Genomic DNA, 19,742 nt, shown 5'->3' with positions numbered 1-19,742 from the left:
ATCGATGTGATTAAGATTTGAGGTTGGAGTTCATGTGTTAAGTTTTGGCTTCTAAGTTCACTACGAGAAAATTAAGTTAACGCTATGCTAAGGGCTTGTTTGGTACGGATGATTACAGTGGCGGATCTAGAGAAGTTGTACCGCCAAATTTTTTTAGTAGTAGTAGTATGATGCATTAAGGAGTCCTTAAATATGCATTTTACTTGTATTTGTACCCCCAAATTTTTTTTAGTAGTAGTATGATGCATTAAGGAGTCCTTAAATATGCATTTTACTTGTATTTGTACCCCCAAATTTCCAATCGGCCAAGTCACAAGTGAATTTAATTAGTTTGGGCTTTGGGCCCAACTAAAATGATAAAACGGTGGGTACAAACAATTTAAAATCACTTAAGTCACTATACAATTTAAAGTAGTGTAACAAAATCACACAAAAGAAGAGAGAGAGAGAGAGAGAGTGAATTTTTGAGAAACACGTCAGATAAAACCTTCCTAGAGACGCACTATATAATCAGAAAGTCAGCAAATTAAAAAATTCAATAGTGAAAGCGAGTGATAGTTTTGAAGGTAAGAAAAATATTTTATTAATTTTAAAATCATCGCGTTCCTTATTATTTTGTTTAGAATTCGATTTTTTTATTCAATTTTAAGGTATTATATAGTTTAAATAATTTATTTGATAAAATGATTAACTCGTTTGTAAATTATTTTTTTACCTATTTAAAACAAAGGGACATGTGATTTATCTTTTAGTATTTTTGTTAATTAAGTTGGTGTTGATTCTTTTGATTGCCATTGCAAGTGTGGAGAGAATGTTTTTTGGAATGACTTATGTCTAGAATAAGTTGCGAAATAGCATGGGGATTAATTCAGTTTTAAATGATTATTTGGTCACTTTCATAGAGAAGATATGTTTCTACAAGTTTCTGATAACAAGGTTGTGAAACGCTTTGAAGAAATGAAGACTCGTCTAAAGATAAATTAGATAGTTATGTAAAAAAAAAAATTCTTGTTTTTTTTAGGGAACAATTTTTTTCTTGTTCGAACAATATTCTGGAACACACTATTTTTAACATTACATTAAGTATTTTTTACATTTATATTTATGATATTATTTTTTCGTACCCCAAATTCAAAAATTCTGGATCCGCCACTGGGTGATTAGGGTGTATAATATATCTATGACACATTAATATTTTATTTGGTAATAAGTAATACAAAGCACACGGCTCTTTATAAATTAAAAGTCCAAAAATATTATACTGATTTGAGAGATTATGTATACTACGTAATACAAATCTTAATTATAACTATTATTAACTTTATATAATCTTAATACATCATACCAAACAACATATTATATTTTACATATATTTTAATACTTTTTATCTAACATGATATTAACATATAGTCAAAGACATCCCAATCAAACATATCCCACCTTATCCCATACCGCGTACTAAACGAGCTCTTAGGGTGATTTTATTAATAACCTCTATTTTATTCTTTATAGCCATTTATTTAAAATAATAATTAAAAATTTATTATTTTATCTTATACTATTTCGTAGCACCCAAATTGTAACACCCTAATCTAATTAAGGAGTTAAATATAAAATTTAAATAAATATTTAATACGGAAGTCTTTTAAAATAATTTAAAACTCATTTTTTTTTTAAATAAAAATTTTCGAAAATAAATTTTAAGAAAAAGAATTCTTTAAATAAAATTGGTCTTTAAAGCACTTTTAAAACGATTTATAAGATATCAAAATTTTCAATAATGTATTCAAATATAAATCTTGATTTTTATATCATAAATTTAACAACTTTATTTTCAAAGCATGACATGAAGATGTCAGAAAAATAATTAACTAATTAATAAAACTTATACTAAGGAAAAACTCTAAATATAAAATAATATCTTTTTAGCAGCGGAAAATATAACAAAATAAAATCTTTATATAATTAAAATTATGTATGTATCCATGTATATATTTTCGTAAAGATATAAATTCTTAAATAAATATTTGAAATGAATTTAAATATAAATTAAACAAGTCATGACATTAAAATAATATAATAACATTTATTTAAACAAATCACACACAAATCTCAAATAGTATAGAATTTCAGAGTTTACATAATCAAGAGATATCACATGAAATAACATAATATGTTTTAGGAAACATTTATCTTTAAATAGATTCGACGCGCCCATTCGACTTGTGACACCCAAATTCATTTTAATTTTAAATGAAAACGCACGTGGAAAATAATGACTATAAATAAATATTTAATGTGAAAATAGGGAAATAAATATCTTATGTTAAAATACTTTACTAAACATAACATTTTTAAGTATAACTAAATTCAAAACATTTTACTCGCCATTCGACCTTCCACGCGCTTCCGGCCTTTAAAACCTGAAAATGTTAAATATGGGATGAGCATACAGGGTACACTCAGTGTGGAAACATGCAATAATTGTCCATGTTAATAAAATGGTAACACATATTGTCATAACGTAACATAAATTTCCATACGCACTGTGGCAACTCCAAGGACTTTAATGTCCCGGACCCTATATGTGGGCCCCTGGCGACAATATAATGGTTGCAACCCTGTAACATGAAATCGCTTTGTGGCATACCAAGGACGGTGAAGTCCTGGACTAATTATACTGGCCCCTAGCGATAAATATTTTTACAACACATACGGTAAACACATAATATTAAAATGGACAAATATTAACCACGTGCATGTACTGAAATAAATCCCACACCTGAAACTTGAACTTTTGAGTTTTGAAAATTAACTGCAAGAATTTAAAGTTCACGTCCTAGTCGCGCCGCACCTAGTCAGATAAATTCAAAATATAAGGGCCTATTTGAATCTATAAAAATAATAATAGTAATAGTAATTTAAATCTTAAGAATTTATTATCATATAACCATTTAAAAATCATTGGTCTAATAGATTATAAAAGAGCTTTTCTTATAAAAATATTTGGGCTCAATATTTAATTAAAACTAAGTTCAAATTAATAATGTAAATCGAAATATAAAATTTAATAATATCATTTGTAAAAATATATGCAAATGCAGCCATATTAAAAGTAGAATTAAGCCCAACTTATTTAGTAAAATTAATGCCCAACCATTTAATAAATTAAGCCCCAATTAAAGCTTTAGCCCACCCTTAAGCCCAAATTCATTCTCTCTCTTAAATCCCTAATTTAACTCTCACTTTCACCACACAATTACAAAATACGCAGCTCACCCCACTTCACCATTCACGCAGGCTCCCTTTCCCCCTTCTCCCTCTCTCCCTCGGCCTCCCCCTGCCTCCGCCACCGGCACACCGTCGCCGGAGGCCGACGACTCCTCTTCTTCCTCCCAATTGGCCGACCGCAACGCCACCACCGCCGTCCCTGTGTCGACGGAGGCGCGTCCAGCCGCCTCCCTTCTTGTACTGCCGCCGCCGCCCTCTCTCCCTTTCCAGATCCGGCCAGACAACCATCTGACGCCGCCCCCTGCTCCGGCGGGTAGCTCCTCATCCCACTTCATCCCAACTCCCTTTATCAATATAGGTTTCTAAATCTAAATTTGTTTTCTGTAAAATCAATGAATATGTATTCCTTTTCGATTTCTTATGAATTACAAACACTAGATCTAATGATGTGTGTATGCATGTTTGGATTTATAAAAATAAGAATTTTGTGGGAGTTTGGTTGTTTTCTGTAAATTGAAAGAAAGCAGAGATCTTTGCATATGAAAATAAAACTATACAAGTTTATGAGAATTACCGATTGATGATGTGCAGTGAGAAATGGCAGATTGAATTATTTTGTGAAAAGAGCAAATGGAGAAATCTGTTGATGGTTTATGATTTGAAACTGATGGAATGAGAATGATACAATGAGGTTTAAATAGATTGAATTACTTGTTTGAACATAAACGTGTGAAAGAGATCAATCAAAGTTTGCTGCTTCAAAATTTGCTGCTGTGGAAATCAAATTTTACGGAAAGGCTTTTGAATCTTCTGTTTGCTTTTGAATTGAAGATGTTGGGGATTTTAGAATTTGAGAGTAAAATGAATTGTGAGAGTTTAAAATTATTAAAAATTGTATTTTGTGCAGATATAGAAGTGAACTGTAGGAAAATGAAAATTTGCAGAAATAATAAAATTACCTTTACAGAGAAAAGAGCACAAATGATCTTAAAGATTGCTGCGTTTTTGGCATGATAACTGAGATGATAAAGGATGATGTTTTAAATAAGAAAATTTGAGATGATACTTGTGGCTCAAGAATGTTTTGAGACGAAACGTGGCCGAGTGAAATGAAATGGCTGTAGCAAAGTGATACACCTATACCTTCTTTTAAATTAAAATAATAATTTATATAATATATAAGAATGTATGGGCTTCCATGAAAAATATGAAGCTTTAGCCCATTAATAACAACAAGCCCAACATTAATAAAAATTAAGAAAATATTTTATTCTTTATCCAAAAATCAATATAATGTCATAATAAATATATTTAAATAAATAATTTTATTTAGGCACAAATTTATATAAAAATATGAGTATAGATCTTTATTTCCATAGGTATAATTTATAGTTCAAAGTCACATCTAACTAGGGCGGTTAGATATCTGATAAGAATGAAAATAGGAATGGCTGGCTTGGAGACTTCTTTAAACAAATGTAAATAAATAGAGTAGAAATTGTTAATTTGCAGATACGAAAATAAGGTATCCAAATCCTTGAAATCATTAATTAACTATAAATATTGAAACTTGAATAATTGTTTTAAAATCATTGCAAAAGAATTTGGCACGTTCTTGTATCTCAGAATAAAGCTTCATAATTAAGAATCAGTAAAATATCATAATATGGTTTTTATGGGCCCTTCTATAAAATTCTCAGCTTAAAACATAATTCAGGTCCAATTATAAATAAGCTTATAAAATGAGCTATTTAAAGCCCAAACGTAAGAAAATATATATACATGGCTCAATATCAAGAAATTTATAAATATTTATTCAGGCCCAATCTTTGAGCATAATTTTCATTTGCTAAAATTATAATTTATAACTTAAAATTATCTATCTGACTAGGAGCGCGACTAGACATATTCATAAATTCGCTCAATAGATATATATATATTAATAACGCGAAACTTTAATAATTTTCAAATAAAAATTGCAAATGAACTAAACGGTTTTGGGCTGTGACACAAATTAAATTAAATTTATAACAAATTAACAATTTCATTTTAATTAAATTTGAAAAAACAAACAACCTCTTAGTCATAATTTCAAAAATATTTATAATTTCCTATCAATATATATAGATATAACTCCTGCAAAAAACTATATAGCTTCAACTCAAAATTCTGATAATCAAATTGCATTGCTAATAGTGGAGCCACAAAGGGAAACATTGGTACAGTGATGGCTAGATCAACATATCAAAAGCAATTAAAAGTTAGTAAAATTTTGAAGTAGCCGAAATGAAGCATAAAACATAATTTATGGCCACACATTGAAAAAACACAAATTCTGGCCATTTTTATTGATTTGGACGTTTTTACCTTTAATGAGGCGGACCGGATAGGATCAGGCACGCGGGTCGCGTGCCGGGTCGGGTTAGGCACTTATGGCACTATTAGTGCTATAAGTGCCAAGATTTTACTTTGGTTTTATTTTGGATTTCCGTTGACACTTATCGCACTATTAGTGCCATAAGTGCCAACGGAAATCCAAAATAAAACCAAGTAAAATAATCATTTTGGGCACTTATGGCACTAATAGTGCCATAAGTGCCATTCGTGCAGCACAAATACAGAAACAACAACATCATTTAAACCCTAAATGGAACATCTAAACCTCAATTGGATAATCTAAACCCTAAATGGAATATCTAAACCCTAGGGGGAAGTGTGCACTTATGGCACATATGGCACTAATAGTGCCATAAGTGCCATACGTGAAGCACACAGATCAGATCAAATCTGCCATGGCTGAAATCGAAGGAGGCGGAGATCAGATCTGCCGATGGAGGAGGCGGCGCAACGATCAGATCAGATCCACCGCCTCCGCCTCATCAGACCAGATCTGCCGCCGCCGCCTCATCCTCTACTCCGACGAATTCTGCCCAGGCGGCGCGCTGGAGAGAGAGTGAGGGAGATGAGAAAGGGAGAGGAGAGAGCGGCAGCCGCTGGAGAGAGAGAGAGAGGGAGGATCTCCTCCACCACCGCCGCGAGAGCTCCGACGAATTCTCCAAGCTCGGCGCCGCTGCCGTGCAGTCGCTGGAGAGAGAGAGAGAGAGAGAGAGAGAGAGAGAGAGAGAGGAGCCGCTGGAGCAGAGAGAGGGAGATGAGAAAGAGAGAGGAGAGAGAGAAGGGTAGAATAGTCATGACATACAAAAAATGGCCAAAATTTATGTTTTTTCAAATGGTGGACAAAATTTGATGTTGTATGTTGAATAGGGCCATTCGGCCCTATTGTTTCTTAAAAGTTTGTGGTTTTACAGGCATAATCTTTTATTAGAGGTTACAATCAGAATATGTCCAAAGTTCGTGATTTTACAGACAAAGTCTTTTGTTAGAGGTTATAATGTGCCCAAAGTTTGTGATTTTACAGGTCATTAATCCTCTTTAAATATAAGGTCAAATATAAGATAAATTTTTAATTATTATTTTAAATAGTGACTATAAAAAAGAAAATGAGGGCTAAGAATAGAATCACCCATAGCTTAAGTTACACAAAGATTAGTTTGATAAGCATTAGGGTTGAGCAAAATTCAGATGTTAGTACGAGTAGAGCGCAATAAGAAATATTAGCCCATTTACACCTTGGTCCATTTAATTGGACCAAACAGTCCTTAACAATTAACACTATTCCCCTGCCCTATAAAAAAGAAGAAAAAAAAGGTCTATACTAACGCGGTGGCAGTATTGTAGGAGCGGTGGCTCCATAGAAGGCGGCAGGCGATGCTCCGGCGTGGGCTGCATACTCTGGTGGGACCCATATGCCACCTACGACTACCACTGGGCTTGGAGCCTGGATTCCTGTGTGCAGTCTGTATTTCTGTGGACACACAAATTCGTAATTGGTTTTAAAACTCCAATTAATCAAGGGGAGAGAGAGTACCTGCAGATGGCTTTTAACTTCATCACTAGTCAATCCCTCAACCTTCATTAGTTGCGTTATTTGTTTGGGAGTGGCCACTGCATCCAAAATGGATAATTAGTTTTTCTAATAAATACCAAAAAAAAAGGGTTGTGAATATATAGTAGTAGTATCCTGACGTTGCAAACCACCGAGCATGTGCAGCGCATTGAGAAAACGGCTGTGCAATTGCGGCGACCAACATCTCCTGGCCTTCCTCTTCTCTTTATGGTCACCCGAGTTTTCTCTTGTACAAACATGGCTGTCTTCTGGCGGCGCAAGCCTTAATTCCGGCGGCGGAACTTGATGGTTCCAGAGTGTTGCAGATGACATCCACTTAGCTTTATCTGCTGAGAGTTGCTTCATCCTCTGCGACTGCAGCTCCTGCCTTGACGCCTCCATAGCTGATCCAAATTATCACCATTTATTATTTAATTCAACGCCTGAGAATTCATGCAAGAGAATTACCGTTGCTGAGAAGTTGCATGCAAAGTGGAAGCTCACGCTTGAAGGCGTCAATCTTGAGTTTTTCTTCTTCGAGACGGGCTACAAATTCTTCCAGCTTCTGTGTTTTTTTCAAAACCAGAGATTCGATATTGGGCTTGCAATCAAGACTGAGTTCAGTTGATGCCATCGTCTTTCAGTTGCACGTCAATCCTTCCCTCTATTATATATAGTTGCATGGAAAAGCCCAAGAATTTCTTTTCCTGATTTTTTTTTTATATAGTACAACTGAAAAAAGAATATATGTAGAGGAAATGCTACTTTTATTTGGGTGGTTGTTGGAGGGAAAATAAAAAGGGAAATTCCGGTGAGAAGAGCATGCAAGAAAACAGGTAAATACATAAAGGGATCGAAAGTTTTTGCAGAGAGTAAAAAAGCCAAATGCTTGTTTTGTATTAGGATTAATAGGAAATATACCTAGTTTTCGTCCCCTTTTAGACGCAGCTTTAATTTGTTAATGCAAGAAATAATTAGCTGTGAGCATCGATTCTTCTTGTTAGCCTACTTTTCTCTTTTCCTTTTGCAGTTCATTTACTTGGAAATATCCAATAAATTCGAGGCAGTTAAAGAGCAACTCTTTTTCCAGAATAGGATTAAAGAAAAGAAACATAATCTGCAATACAGAGAGCTAGCTAGAGTCTCATTTATCAAAGGAACTCAACAGAATCTACTTTTATTACCTGCTTTACTAAAAGATTCTCACTCATCTCAAATTTGAAACTGCTTTGGAGTTCTACACGAGGAGAAAAAGTGGAGGTGGTCGGATAAAGCATGATTAAGCAGTTGAGTTTAATAAAATTAAAATGAATCGTATTCTTTCAAGAGGTTGATTTAAAGGAAGGGGAAGTGGATATGAATTTAAGCAGCCTAGTTCCTGTAGTAAGGCTTCAGTTACAAGACTCCAATCCACACCTTTTCTGCAGATTCTCTCACTTTTCTCATCTTCCCCTTTTTCTCTTTTCTTGGTTTTTGCTGTTTCATCTTTCTACGATGCTATTCTGTTATCGCCCCTCAATCACTGTAATACTGACATTATTGAGGGAGCCCGTTGTCTCGTGGCTCTGGGAGGAAGACGATAACAGATGGTTTCTCGTTGGCTTCTTAGTAAATGCAGGCTGTTCTGGGGAAGGCAGAATAGCAATCTCTTTACCAAGCATTGATAGAACAGTTGACATTGTGGGCCTCTTGTCAGGAAATTCTTGGACGCAAAGCAATCCAATGTTTATGCATCGAATGATCTCTGCCACCAAGCTTGGACTATATATCCTTTGATCTATGAATTCCTCAAAATTGCCTTGGTTCCATAGTCTCCATGCCTGGGAAATTTAGATTCAGTTGGAGAACTTAATAAGTAAAAACCAGAGGGGAAAGAAAAGGCCTTACATGTTCAAGAAGGCTAAGAGCCATATCATCATCGTAGAAGCTCGTGTTTCGCCTCCCATTAATTATCTCCAACACTATAACACCAAAGCTGAACACATCTGTTTTTTCTGAAAATCTTCCTCGCATTGCATATTCAGGTGCCATATATCCACTGCAGCAATACGATGTTTGCTTGAGTCACTAAAGATATAACAAATTGAGCCAATCTCAACTTCACTTACTATGTACCAACCACTCTAGCAGTGTTGGCTTGATCTTCTCTTCCTCCAAATATTCTGGCCATGCCAAAATCTGAGATTTTGGGACTCCAATCCTCGTCTAGCAACACATTGCTTGGCTTTAAGTCTCTGTGGATTATCATCAATCGCGAATCCCTGTGGAGATACAGAAGGCCTCTTCCAATACCTTGCATTATATTGAAACGTTTCTCCCAGTCCAGGATTCCTTGAGATGGATCTGCATGATCACAAACAAATACATAAACACTTGTGTAAGGACTAATTACAACATGCTATCTGAATTAAGAGTTCAGCTCACCAAAAAGAAGCACATCTAGGCTTCCATTGGCCATGAATTCGTAAATCAGCATTTTTTCTTCTCTTTCAACGGAGCATCCAAGCAAACTCACAAGATTCCTGTGCTGCAGTTTGGAGATCACAACTACTTCATTCATGAATTCTTGCAACCCTTGTCCAGATTCTCTTGACAGCCTTTTCACAGCAATTTCCTTCCCATTTGCCAACTTACCCTACACATTAATCCTGAATATAATTATAACAAGTTCTGGCAATGGCACGAGAAGAAGTGGTTTACCTTATACACGAGTCCGAAACCACCCTTCCCCAATAAATTAGCCGTGTCAAAATGGTCTGTAGCTTTTGCAAGTGTGTTGAAGCTATACAATGGTAATTCATCCAGACTAACTTCAACTACATCATCTCTTAGCGCCATTTCACTTGAATCTAAAGGATAAGCTTGTTTTTTGCGTTTTCTTTCAGTTCCTAATTCACCAAACAGAGATAGCATCATTCGCAAATATAGTAACTACGGCGGCATATAAATGATGCTCTATTTTTATCACATCCCCTTACCATTTCTCTTAGTCCTCCAGAACCAAAAAGCAAGTATGGAAATGGATATAACTGTCAATCCAGCAATCACTGGGACTATGATGATCACTTTTAGGTCCCTTTGCTCATCTAAAACAAAAACAAATTCTAAACTTGGATATGTAGCTATAAACACCAATTTGTAAGAGAAACAAGTACCTAAGACAGAGTAGGCCACGCGCACATAAAGATCCGAACCACCACTGGGATATTGGCGAACATCAATCAAACTATCCCTCCAGAACATGCAACCAATACCGGGATCATGTGAATAGGCTATGCACGAACAATTTCTCAAGCACAAACCTTCACATTCATCTTTCCTACCTACTGTTACCTCAATGAAATCGGGCACTTTAACATTCGCAAGCATAGAAAATCTATCTCCTCTGCTTTTATCACTAGAGCTATCACTTCTGTCGCACTGCAAGGCACTCCTCCTCGCACATCCACCACTCCAGTTCCCTTTAACCCATTCCTCATAGTTTACTGGTTCGTACCCTTTGAGACAGCTGCACATCGGCAAATTCCTCAAACTACAGCTCCCAAAAGGCCCACATGCACCATAAACATCACAAACATCAATCGGAGCAACCCATGTGACATTCCAGTTCCTCCTGGCCTCATCCCACATTGTCTGCACGAAACTTCCATTCGGCTTCAAAATGATTTTCATCAAAATATTTCCATAATAATCCCGAGTGAAGGAGACAGTGCCGTATTCATCTCTGGTGAGCCTATATCCATCAAGATACACAGCATACATATCTGTCACTCCAGTGAGAATGAGACCGTTCCAGGGGCCACTTCTCCAGTGCGGCCGACTCCCGTTCCAGATGAACACTTGTGGAATGGCTGAAGCTTGGATTCCAGCACTGAAATCTCCATAGTCTGGATTCTCCAGAGTTCTCCACGAGGTTAGTACAACCTTCTCCCCTGTTCGATTATTGTCAGTTATTTGTAGAGTTGGCAGGAAAGCATCAGCAGGATGCCTAAAGCTCTCCCATGCTACGCGGCCGTTTGAGTTATCCCGCAAGACAAGATTCCCAGAATCCAGAAGCTGAACACTCGTATTCTGGGAAAGATTCCTGACATTGGATGACCAAAGAATGTGTTTGTTGGAAGCCATGAGAACAAGATTGCCATCTTCGGATATGGTAATCGCCCCAGACGAATCATTAAGGAGGGGTTTATCCCTATTGGCCACCCACACAACAGATTCTTTAGACACATTATTCCAGATCCCCATATAACGATTGCTGCTATTTTGAGGGCTGAAGAACCCGAGCCTGTAGATCTCTCCAGTCGACACGATCGTCTCGGGATCTTCAATCACCACACTTGGTGTAATGCTGTCTGCTCCCTTGCATGAACCCGGGATTGGAATGAAGAGTATTACTAGAAATAATTCAAGAAAAATGCTCCCGGTTGAAGAGAAGGCCATTTTGGTTCAACTCCCAATTTTCTGCCTCGCTTCTCTTTATGGACTTTGAAAACAGTATAGATTGCTCATGAAATAGTAGTGGGTCGATAGTCGATAGATATGTATCTCAGCAAGTCTGCGGATTGAATTTCTATCTTGTCGGAAAGCAAATATACGGTGATATTCCGTTCACATGTGAGTGAAGTTTCCTTGCTTTGTTCTTCCAATTTGGGGCAATCAGTACCATACCACGACTTCTACCCCTTCATCTACGTAAGAGATTATTGCTAATTTATTCTTCAAATAGATTGATTTGAACTGCATCTGGCTTAAAACTTCTGCCAAGCTCTTGGCCTTGGGAACAACTCGTTAATATATTTTTTATTCAATTTTAACGTGCTTTTGTATTCTTATTTATATATATCAGCAGACAGCACACTGGTTTCAAATTTCGGACCCATTGTATTTTAATTCCAGATTTTCCAATTTCTCGTATAAATTATGGGACTTCCGTCTTCACATCTCTCTAGTCCTTTGTTTGTTTGTTTTTTTTTGTCATTTTCTACGAGTTTTCTAATTTATAATATACAAATATATCATATTTAATGAAATTGGCAAGTGGAAAAACTTCGCTCACCACTCAGTTCTATTTTTGTTCTTATCAAGTTTCAGCCCCCCAAAAATTCCAATTTCATATTTAGCTCTGTTATATTTGATTGAACAAAATCTACCGAGAATTCAGAAACTTACAACTAGCAGCATTAATTGATAAATGATAAGGCCAACGGAAAAATAGCATGAGGAAGAGGATGCAATGCAAGCGGATTCACACGTTCTATACTTCGATCCATTTACACACATCTAGTATTTCTATATCTTCCTTTAAATATTTCCCTTTGATTAAAAAGTAGACAAAATGCCATCCTTTTTTATGGATATATAGAAAATGTTTATATACTTTAAAAAGTAATAATAATGCTTTCAAAAAAGAAAAATAAAGCACATAGTTTTTTGTTTTCAATATTGTCTTAAATGTAAACATCCAATGAAAAGTGGGGCAAATACTGGTTGATTCATATTGCTGGATTCATACGTGGAAAATGATAATCAAAAATCCATATTTTGCTTACATGGAACTATGCTCCGGAATGCTTTTATCTTCTTCCCCAAATTAGCGCCTCCGGCAAGACAAGAAAATCCCAGATTGACCCGAATCTTGCCGTTTCCGGCTAGACCCGAGTCACCACCAATACCCATTCTCCTCTTGTTTCTATATTCGGTCGAACACATCTCAATACAATTCCCACTCCTTGCTTTTATTTACCAAAACGAGAATCAAGTTTCAGGTATTAAATGTTTGAGTTCGTCATTTGGAAAAGAAGACACTGGTGGGTGATTTTGGAGAGATAATCTAAATAATATCGTTTTGGACTATCTGTCATTTTCATTTTTATTTTCATGTGTGATATCCAACATGATGAGTCTCCAATTATTCCAAATATAGTCATATTCTGTCGGAGGATAGAATATAGATACGCATAAAAAAAGAGAGAGAAATTAAATTAGGAGTTAATTTAATCCGTTGAATTTATTGAAAAAATTTATTTAAAAAATGATAAATAAGAAAATATGAGAAAATATTTTTTTTCTTATTTTAATCATATGTTTACTAGAGATGAAAAGATGTGAAAATATTGAAAAATATTTGCACACAACTACCCAAGATAATATTATCCAATATTGAAGAAAAAATTAGTAGAGATGAGTTGTCCCGAATTTTTTTTTTATCACAATAAAAATATGAAAATAGTGAAAAAATAATAAAAATATTTTTTTCCTCTCATTTTGTATGAACTCTCTTTTAATATATATTCAAAGAAAGGTGACAATTCTTATGAACTCTCTTGCAGTGTATATTCAAAGAAAATTGACAATTCTTATGAGCCCACATGATGGAAGAGATTTCTTATTTAAAATGATTTGTTTGATCTCTTTAAAGATGGAAAGAAAAAATTATCGTATTATAAGAAACAGATGCAACTAGGGACGTCAATTAGATTGGCGGTTCAATAGGAGCTTTCCACCCACTCTTAAATGATGATGATGGAACTTGAACATTTTGAGAAAAAGTGGGAGAAGTGGAAGTGCTATCAATATCTTCTTCGGAGTCGACATTGATAGACTTGTTACGGTTACTACGACCATGAGACATGATAACAAATGAACAAGTAGAGAAAAGTATATAGATAATAGAGGTTAGAGAACAATAAAGTAAAGCAAGTGAAGTGAGTGTACTGATAGTGTAATTGAAATATATAGTATAGTAGATAGTATTTAGTACTAGTAGTAATATAATGTAAAGCAAGAATACTAAACTAAAGCAAGAACAATAAAGTAAAGCAAGTGAGTGTAGTGATAGCGTAATTGAAACATATAGTATATTAGATAGTATTTAGTACTTAGTAGTAGTACTAGTAGTAATATAATGTAAAGCAAGAACAATAAAGTAAAGCAAGTGAGTGTAGTGATAGTGTAATTGAAATATATAGTATAGTAGATAGTATTTAATACTTAGTGGTAGTACTAGTAATATAATGTAAGCAAGATAGCAATAAATTAAAGTAAAGCAATTAAGCAAGATAATAACAAAAGAATTATAGAGCAAGATCAACAACAACTTAACAAGAGCAATAACACATAAAGAATGGAGGATAATTAGAAGTAGAAGATAATAGAGTGTTAAAATTGGGTGGGAGAAATTTGAATTTGAAGGTGGATGATTTTGAACCGCGATGAAAACCGGCGGTGAATCGCCCAAAACCAGCGGTTCGTCTCGCCTGCCGTGCCCAATAACTCTGCCGGTCAAGACCTACTCCTGCAGTCCTATGCCTGTCGGCCTACTGCCTCGGCTGCCGCGCCGGAACCGGCGGTTCCAGGCCGAACCGACGAGCCGTGGATTCCTGAACCTTAACCGGCCCTTCTAGTTTGGCAGTCCGATTTCGAAACCGGCCCGTGGTCAACGGTCCGAACTAGAACCGTTGACTCCCGGGCCGAACCGCCAGGCCCGATTAGCCCTTGGCACCACTAGATCGGCCCGCTCAGTTTTAGGCTAACTCATTTGGTTTCGAATTATTTTTTGGTTTAGGTTAATAGATTTTTTTTTTCGGATGAAACTAATTCGACCATAACCCTAATGCACTCGATTTTGAATTAATTCGTCGGGTCCGCAAATTTATGATTATTTTACATGTATGATCAATTTTTGTTCATAATCATATTCTTGTAAGAAAAAATAGGACATATTATTTTAATCAAGACATTTCGCCTTATTTAGATATAAAAATAGTAATATTCTTTCTTTTTTGTTGGTTTATTTGGATTGATCCATCAATTTCGAACTTTGTTGACATCCGTAGATGGATCATGGTCATTTTGGGGCCATAATTACTAAGATAATTATACTTATATCCAGCCGAAGTTTGACTGGACTAATCCAATCCAATAAGCAGCTTAACATTAAAAAAAGAAAAAGAAAAAAAATTTGTGAGCAGATCGTAACAAAGTGATCTTCGAAGATGAGCTAGTAGTGGTAAATAAGATTGTGAAGAACATAAAAGTAACATTTCTACTCTTGCTTGTACGAATTATTTTCCCCTGAGGAGGTTGGAGCACATTTGGGACTAGGCCGTCCTTCAAAGCATGTTTTCAGTTGGTAGTTTGTGTTGCTTGTAGGACTGTGGTCGGTATTGCAGGCAAGATGAGACATTTAGTGCTCGTTTGGTTCAAGTAGAGGAATGGAAAGGGAATGAAATCAAATAAAGGAGTGGAATGATAACAATAATCATTACTTTTATTAAGTGTTTGGTTTAACAATGAAAATGAATCATTAGTAAGTGATTCCCTTTCTTTTGTTTCCCCTCTATTTTGAGGGGTAACAAATTGGGTGATTGGGTTACCCTCAAGTAAGGGTAATGGTTAAGTTATTACCCAAACCAAACAACAAGTAATTGATTCAATTAATTGAATCTCTTTCCACCCTCTAAAAACACCTAATCAAACGTGGGCTTAGTAGGAATACGTTTGCCAAGTGGTCGTGCATGAAGCTTGAAACCGTTAGTTGTAACGTTGGTGTGCTTATCCCTCGGCTTACAATCATGATGGCTTCATGTTTGGTCGAGAGGATTGTAGCCGCCATGCATTGTTCAAAACAAGGAAAATGATGATTGGGTGTTTTTTGAGAGGGTGCACTGGCTAGGCCCAACCGAAGCACCGCACTTCGGACTACAAAACGATAACTTTTACTACACCAACCAAGCAAATAATCATTTAGAATTTCTTAAAGTAAAAGATAGTATTCCTTTGTAAGGTTGTATTCCATCGGAGAGTTCAGTTGCCGAGATTAAATTAGCCCGATATTACCTAAGATTGAGTTGACCCAAGATTAATTTTGTGATAAGGGGTAAGCCAAGACTCATACACCAAGACTAATCATATGTGGCACTCTCCCAAGATTGAATCACGAGCCCTATTTACCCAACCGAACAAAATATGATAAGATTAATCCAATCTAATCCTTCAAACCGAACGGGTAATAGGACTAAAATCTTATTAGGACTCATCATTCTTGAGTCCACCCCACATCCCGCTCTCGACCCTTGTCGTTGTGGCTATTTATTCCATTAGGTATGTTTAAGGTTTAGTTTGTAATTTATTTTTGTTTTTGTTCCTTTTTATTTATTTAATATACGCATATTTTCATTACAAAAATTGCGGGCAAGTTGGTATTTTTTCTGTATCAAGAATCGTAAATGATTGTGGACTAATTTTGTTTGATATTATTAATAGATGATTCTTCAAAGTTTATAGGAGTCCTATCCCAGCAACAAAGTCATTTGAAATCTTGGGGGGAAATAAAAGTTACTATTAAGGTCAAGGATATGCTATCCTTGATTTCGGGGGGGGGGGGGGGGGGGGGGGGGGAAGAACATATGTGCATGTATGTTTAACTTATGGTGACCAAATAAACTATTGCAACTATTGAAAAAAATTCAGACCCCTCTAATTAGTTATCTATTGAGAGGCACTTTAATTAACTCATGAAAAGAATTACAGTTGAAAATTCTAAACACCCATCAAAATTCAATTTACGGCCAACAAAATACACCACATTAGTGTTTTTTCACATACATTTTGAATTTCGGAGTATAAGTACATAAAGAAGACGTTTGATTTAATGAATAAGATACTAAGTAAATAATTCATTGAACTTCAAAATGATAAATAATTATTTAAATAAATGATTAAAGTGCAAATCAAGTTATACATTAAGGATCGAATTATGTAAATTAAATATTTAATTAATTTAAATTATATAATCATTCATGCTTTATCATTTAAATCAAATCTCTCGTGAATGAATTGTTGCGTAGAACAGGACATGTCACCCACGCACATCTCGAACAAAGTTGGATATAATATACTGGATATCAAATAGCATGGGCCTCAACATCTCCAATTATAAATCCCAATTGTTTGTTCATATTGTTTTGTTATGATATTTGAATTATTACACGGGGGTGAAGGTAATTCAAATTGTACCTCATAAATAGTGACACGCATATTTAAAAGAAATTAAGTAAACTATTGAATTATTAAATAAGAAGGGCCCTAATTGAAAGCGGAGTTGCGTCAAAAAGGCCCACTAATCGCACTCCCCTTGTGAAACGACAGCGACTTCATTATGCCCATTGCTTGGTTTTATCTTACACTTATTTCTGACATCTTTTTCATTTTAATATTATTAAACAAGATGTTATGTTACGTTATTTTAATACACATAGATCTAAAATCGTTAATATTACCATCATACATATAACATACGGATATAGAACAACATGAAAAAATACGTTACAGGCTTTACAGCTACACTTGTGATCAGGGGCGGAGCCAGACTTTCGATTCAGGGGGGTCCAAAAATTTTTAACGTAACTTTGAAAGTGTGGCGAAGTAAATCACTCATCTTTTTTAATTTTTGCAATTTCATCCTCCAATTTTTTCGATTGTCGAATTGTTAACTTGAAGTTTGTGTAAATTATTTCTCCATGTAATATTCATGTTACGATGTATTTTGCAATAAAATTACTACATATTGAAAATTATGGTGCAAATACAACATACAGTCTCTTTCTAATTTGGAAAAAAAATTAATTGAAATTGCGAAACGACATCGTTTAGGCCTCACAAAAACGACGCCGTCTTTACTAATCCACGTAAGTTGCAATTCAACACTCTGACGATTGAAAAAAAAATAGGGGACGTAATTGAAAAAATAAATAAAAATTGTGATTTAATTCGCCACAGTCAAAAGTCATGTTAAAATTACAAATTTGAAATAGTTTGTGATTTTATTTGCAAAAATCTCATAAAACTTTGTAAGACAAAGTAACTTTCAATATCAAATTAAAAAAATAAATCTCTAGAATCCAATCCAATCATAATATGTATAAATTAATTATATGTTCATTTCTTCAAAACGTCTTAACTCTAAATATTGCATACCAATTACAGTTTAAAATAGCTCAACATAATAATAATGTAGATAAAATTATATATTTTTATTTTTAATATAAAATTACAAAAATACCCCTACAATTTTTGAAAATCTCAGGGGGGCCCAGTGACCCCCCTGCCCCACCCCTAGCTCCGCCCCTGCTTGTGATGTAAGCAGTGACGGAGGTGAGGGGGGTCCAGGTGGGGGCACTAGGCCCCTCATTAATTTATTTAAAATAATTAGCATTTATATAGTACTCCCTCCGTCCCGCTATTCAAGTCTCGTGTCTTTTCGACACGGAGCTTAAGGAGACTAAAATTAAGAGTTAAATTGTGTCTTCAAAAAACTTAATGTTAGTTTAATTAACCACCGCCTGCACCACCACAGCACCGCCTGCACCACCGCCTGCACCACCACAACACCACCGCCTGCACCACCACAGCAACACCACAGCACCACCGCTTGCACCACCACAGCACCACCGCCGGTAAATCACCACAACCCCACCCAAATCGAACTTAGAAATCAAACGATTTCCCCCAACCAAATCTGCAACTCAAATTAGGGGTTATGGTTTTGCAGAGGGTTAGGGGAGATCAGAGGTGAGAGGCGGAGGAGATCAGAGGGAGGAAAATGGCGGCGACGAGAATTATTGTTTCTCAGCCAAGGGACAGATCCGGCAGGCGAAGGGCGGCTTCCTCCATTGACAGATCCGGCGAAGGGAGAAGGACAGATCCGGCGGGGGCGGCTTCCTCCGACGACGAGCAGGGGAAAGGCAAGTGGAAGAGAAGACGGCTAGGGCGGTGAAGGTGGAGGAGAAGGCTTCCTCCGGCGACGAGCAGACGACGGCAGTGGAGATCTCAGGCGCAGAGAGAGAGAGACGAGAGAAAGAGAGATAGAGAGAGAGAGAGAGAGAATAGAGGGGAAATCAATTAATTAAGGGTTTATTAGTTGAATAATTAGTGATCTCATTTAATGTTAAACATCCCCTTATTATTTCCTTTTTAGGAAACGGGACATTATCGGTGGGACAACCCAAAAAGGAAAATGGGACTTGAATAGCGGGACGGAGGGAGTAATATTTATATTTTCAGTTAAAAAATAATTTTAATCGCTTTTTCTTTCCTACAATAATCATAGATACATAATATTAAAAAAAAATAGTTTCGAAGTTATTTTATTGTGCATTTTTTTAAATCGAATGAGTGAATTTAAATTTCAAATTATCCATATCATAAAGAAAAGAGTAAAATTTGAGTTTTAAAATGTAAAATTCTTTTCAATCACCTTCTAATTTACTTTCCATGTTGATTTTATTTTTTAAATTATCTTATTGTTTCTTTTAGATTCTTTATCAAATAATATTTTTAAATTATAACTTGATTTTAATTATGAGAAATATTAAAATATTATTGTTAATATAACTTGAGTAATTATTCCTAGTCCATATTAGTTGTTAGCTCAAATCACAACATGCTAGAAAATTAGTTTTCATTACTTTTTTGTATATATGTTATTTGTATTTAGCTTATTAATGAGCATTTAGTGTATATATATATATATATATATATATATATATATATATATATATATATA

The 19,742-nt window shown here is 35.2% G+C and overlaps 2 protein-coding genes and 1 long non-coding RNA gene across 7 annotated transcripts; all 3 read right to left on the bottom strand.

Annotated features, from left to right (window-relative positions):
* Positions 1–2,061: 2,061 nt before the first annotated feature.
* LOC130985688 (uncharacterized) lies at positions 2,062–4,184 on the bottom strand. Of its 2 annotated transcripts, none has more exons than XR_009089047.1 (2): positions 2,548–4,184; positions 2,062–2,423 (listed from the first exon to the last, which is right to left on the bottom strand). It is a non-coding gene; the product is annotated as an uncharacterized LOC130985688 (long non-coding RNA). The 2 variants fall into 2 exon arrangements; XR_009089048.1 differs by having other exon boundaries at positions 2,783–4,184.
* A 2,582-nt stretch (positions 4,185–6,766) lies between these two features.
* LOC130985687 (transcription factor NIGTH1-like) lies at positions 6,767–7,811 on the bottom strand. 2 transcript variants are annotated; one of them, XM_057908775.1, is made up of 4 exons: positions 7,646–7,811; positions 7,318–7,581; positions 7,160–7,236; positions 6,767–7,096 (listed from the first exon to the last, which is right to left on the bottom strand). In XM_057908775.1, the coding sequence occupies exons 1-4, from the start codon at positions 7,809–7,811 to the stop codon at positions 6,947–6,949; spliced, it is 657 nt and encodes a 218-aa protein (XP_057764758.1). In that variant the 3' UTR covers positions 6,767–6,946. The 2 variants fall into 2 exon arrangements, with proteins under 2 accessions (XP_057764758.1, XP_057764757.1); XM_057908774.1 differs by having other exon boundaries at positions 6,767–7,236.
* Positions 7,812–8,453: 642 nt separating this feature from the next.
* Positions 8,454–12,003, bottom strand: LOC130985686 (G-type lectin S-receptor-like serine/threonine-protein kinase At1g11330). 3 transcript variants are annotated; one of them, XM_057908771.1, is made up of 7 exons: positions 10,333–12,003; positions 10,156–10,281; positions 9,878–10,065; positions 9,602–9,812; positions 9,286–9,520; positions 9,065–9,215; positions 8,454–8,997 (listed from the first exon to the last, which is right to left on the bottom strand). In XM_057908771.1, the coding sequence occupies exons 1-7, from the start codon at positions 11,615–11,617 to the stop codon at positions 8,683–8,685; spliced, it is 2,511 nt and encodes an 836-aa protein (XP_057764754.1). In that variant the 5' UTR covers positions 11,618–12,003; the 3' UTR covers positions 8,454–8,682. The 3 variants fall into 3 exon arrangements, with proteins under 3 accessions (XP_057764754.1, XP_057764755.1, XP_057764756.1); XM_057908772.1 differs by having other exon boundaries at positions 10,156–10,263; XM_057908773.1 differs by lacking the exon at positions 10,156–10,281.
* Positions 12,004–19,742: the final 7,739 nt, after the last annotated feature.

This window comes from Salvia miltiorrhiza, chromosome 5 (assembly GCF_028751815.1).
Source record: "Salvia miltiorrhiza cultivar Shanhuang (shh) chromosome 5, IMPLAD_Smil_shh, whole genome shotgun sequence".
Classification (NCBI taxonomy): domain Eukaryota; kingdom Viridiplantae; phylum Streptophyta; class Magnoliopsida; order Lamiales; family Lamiaceae; genus Salvia; species Salvia miltiorrhiza.
Note: the sequence above shows the minus strand (reverse complement) of the source record. Positions and strands in the feature narration are given on the sequence as shown.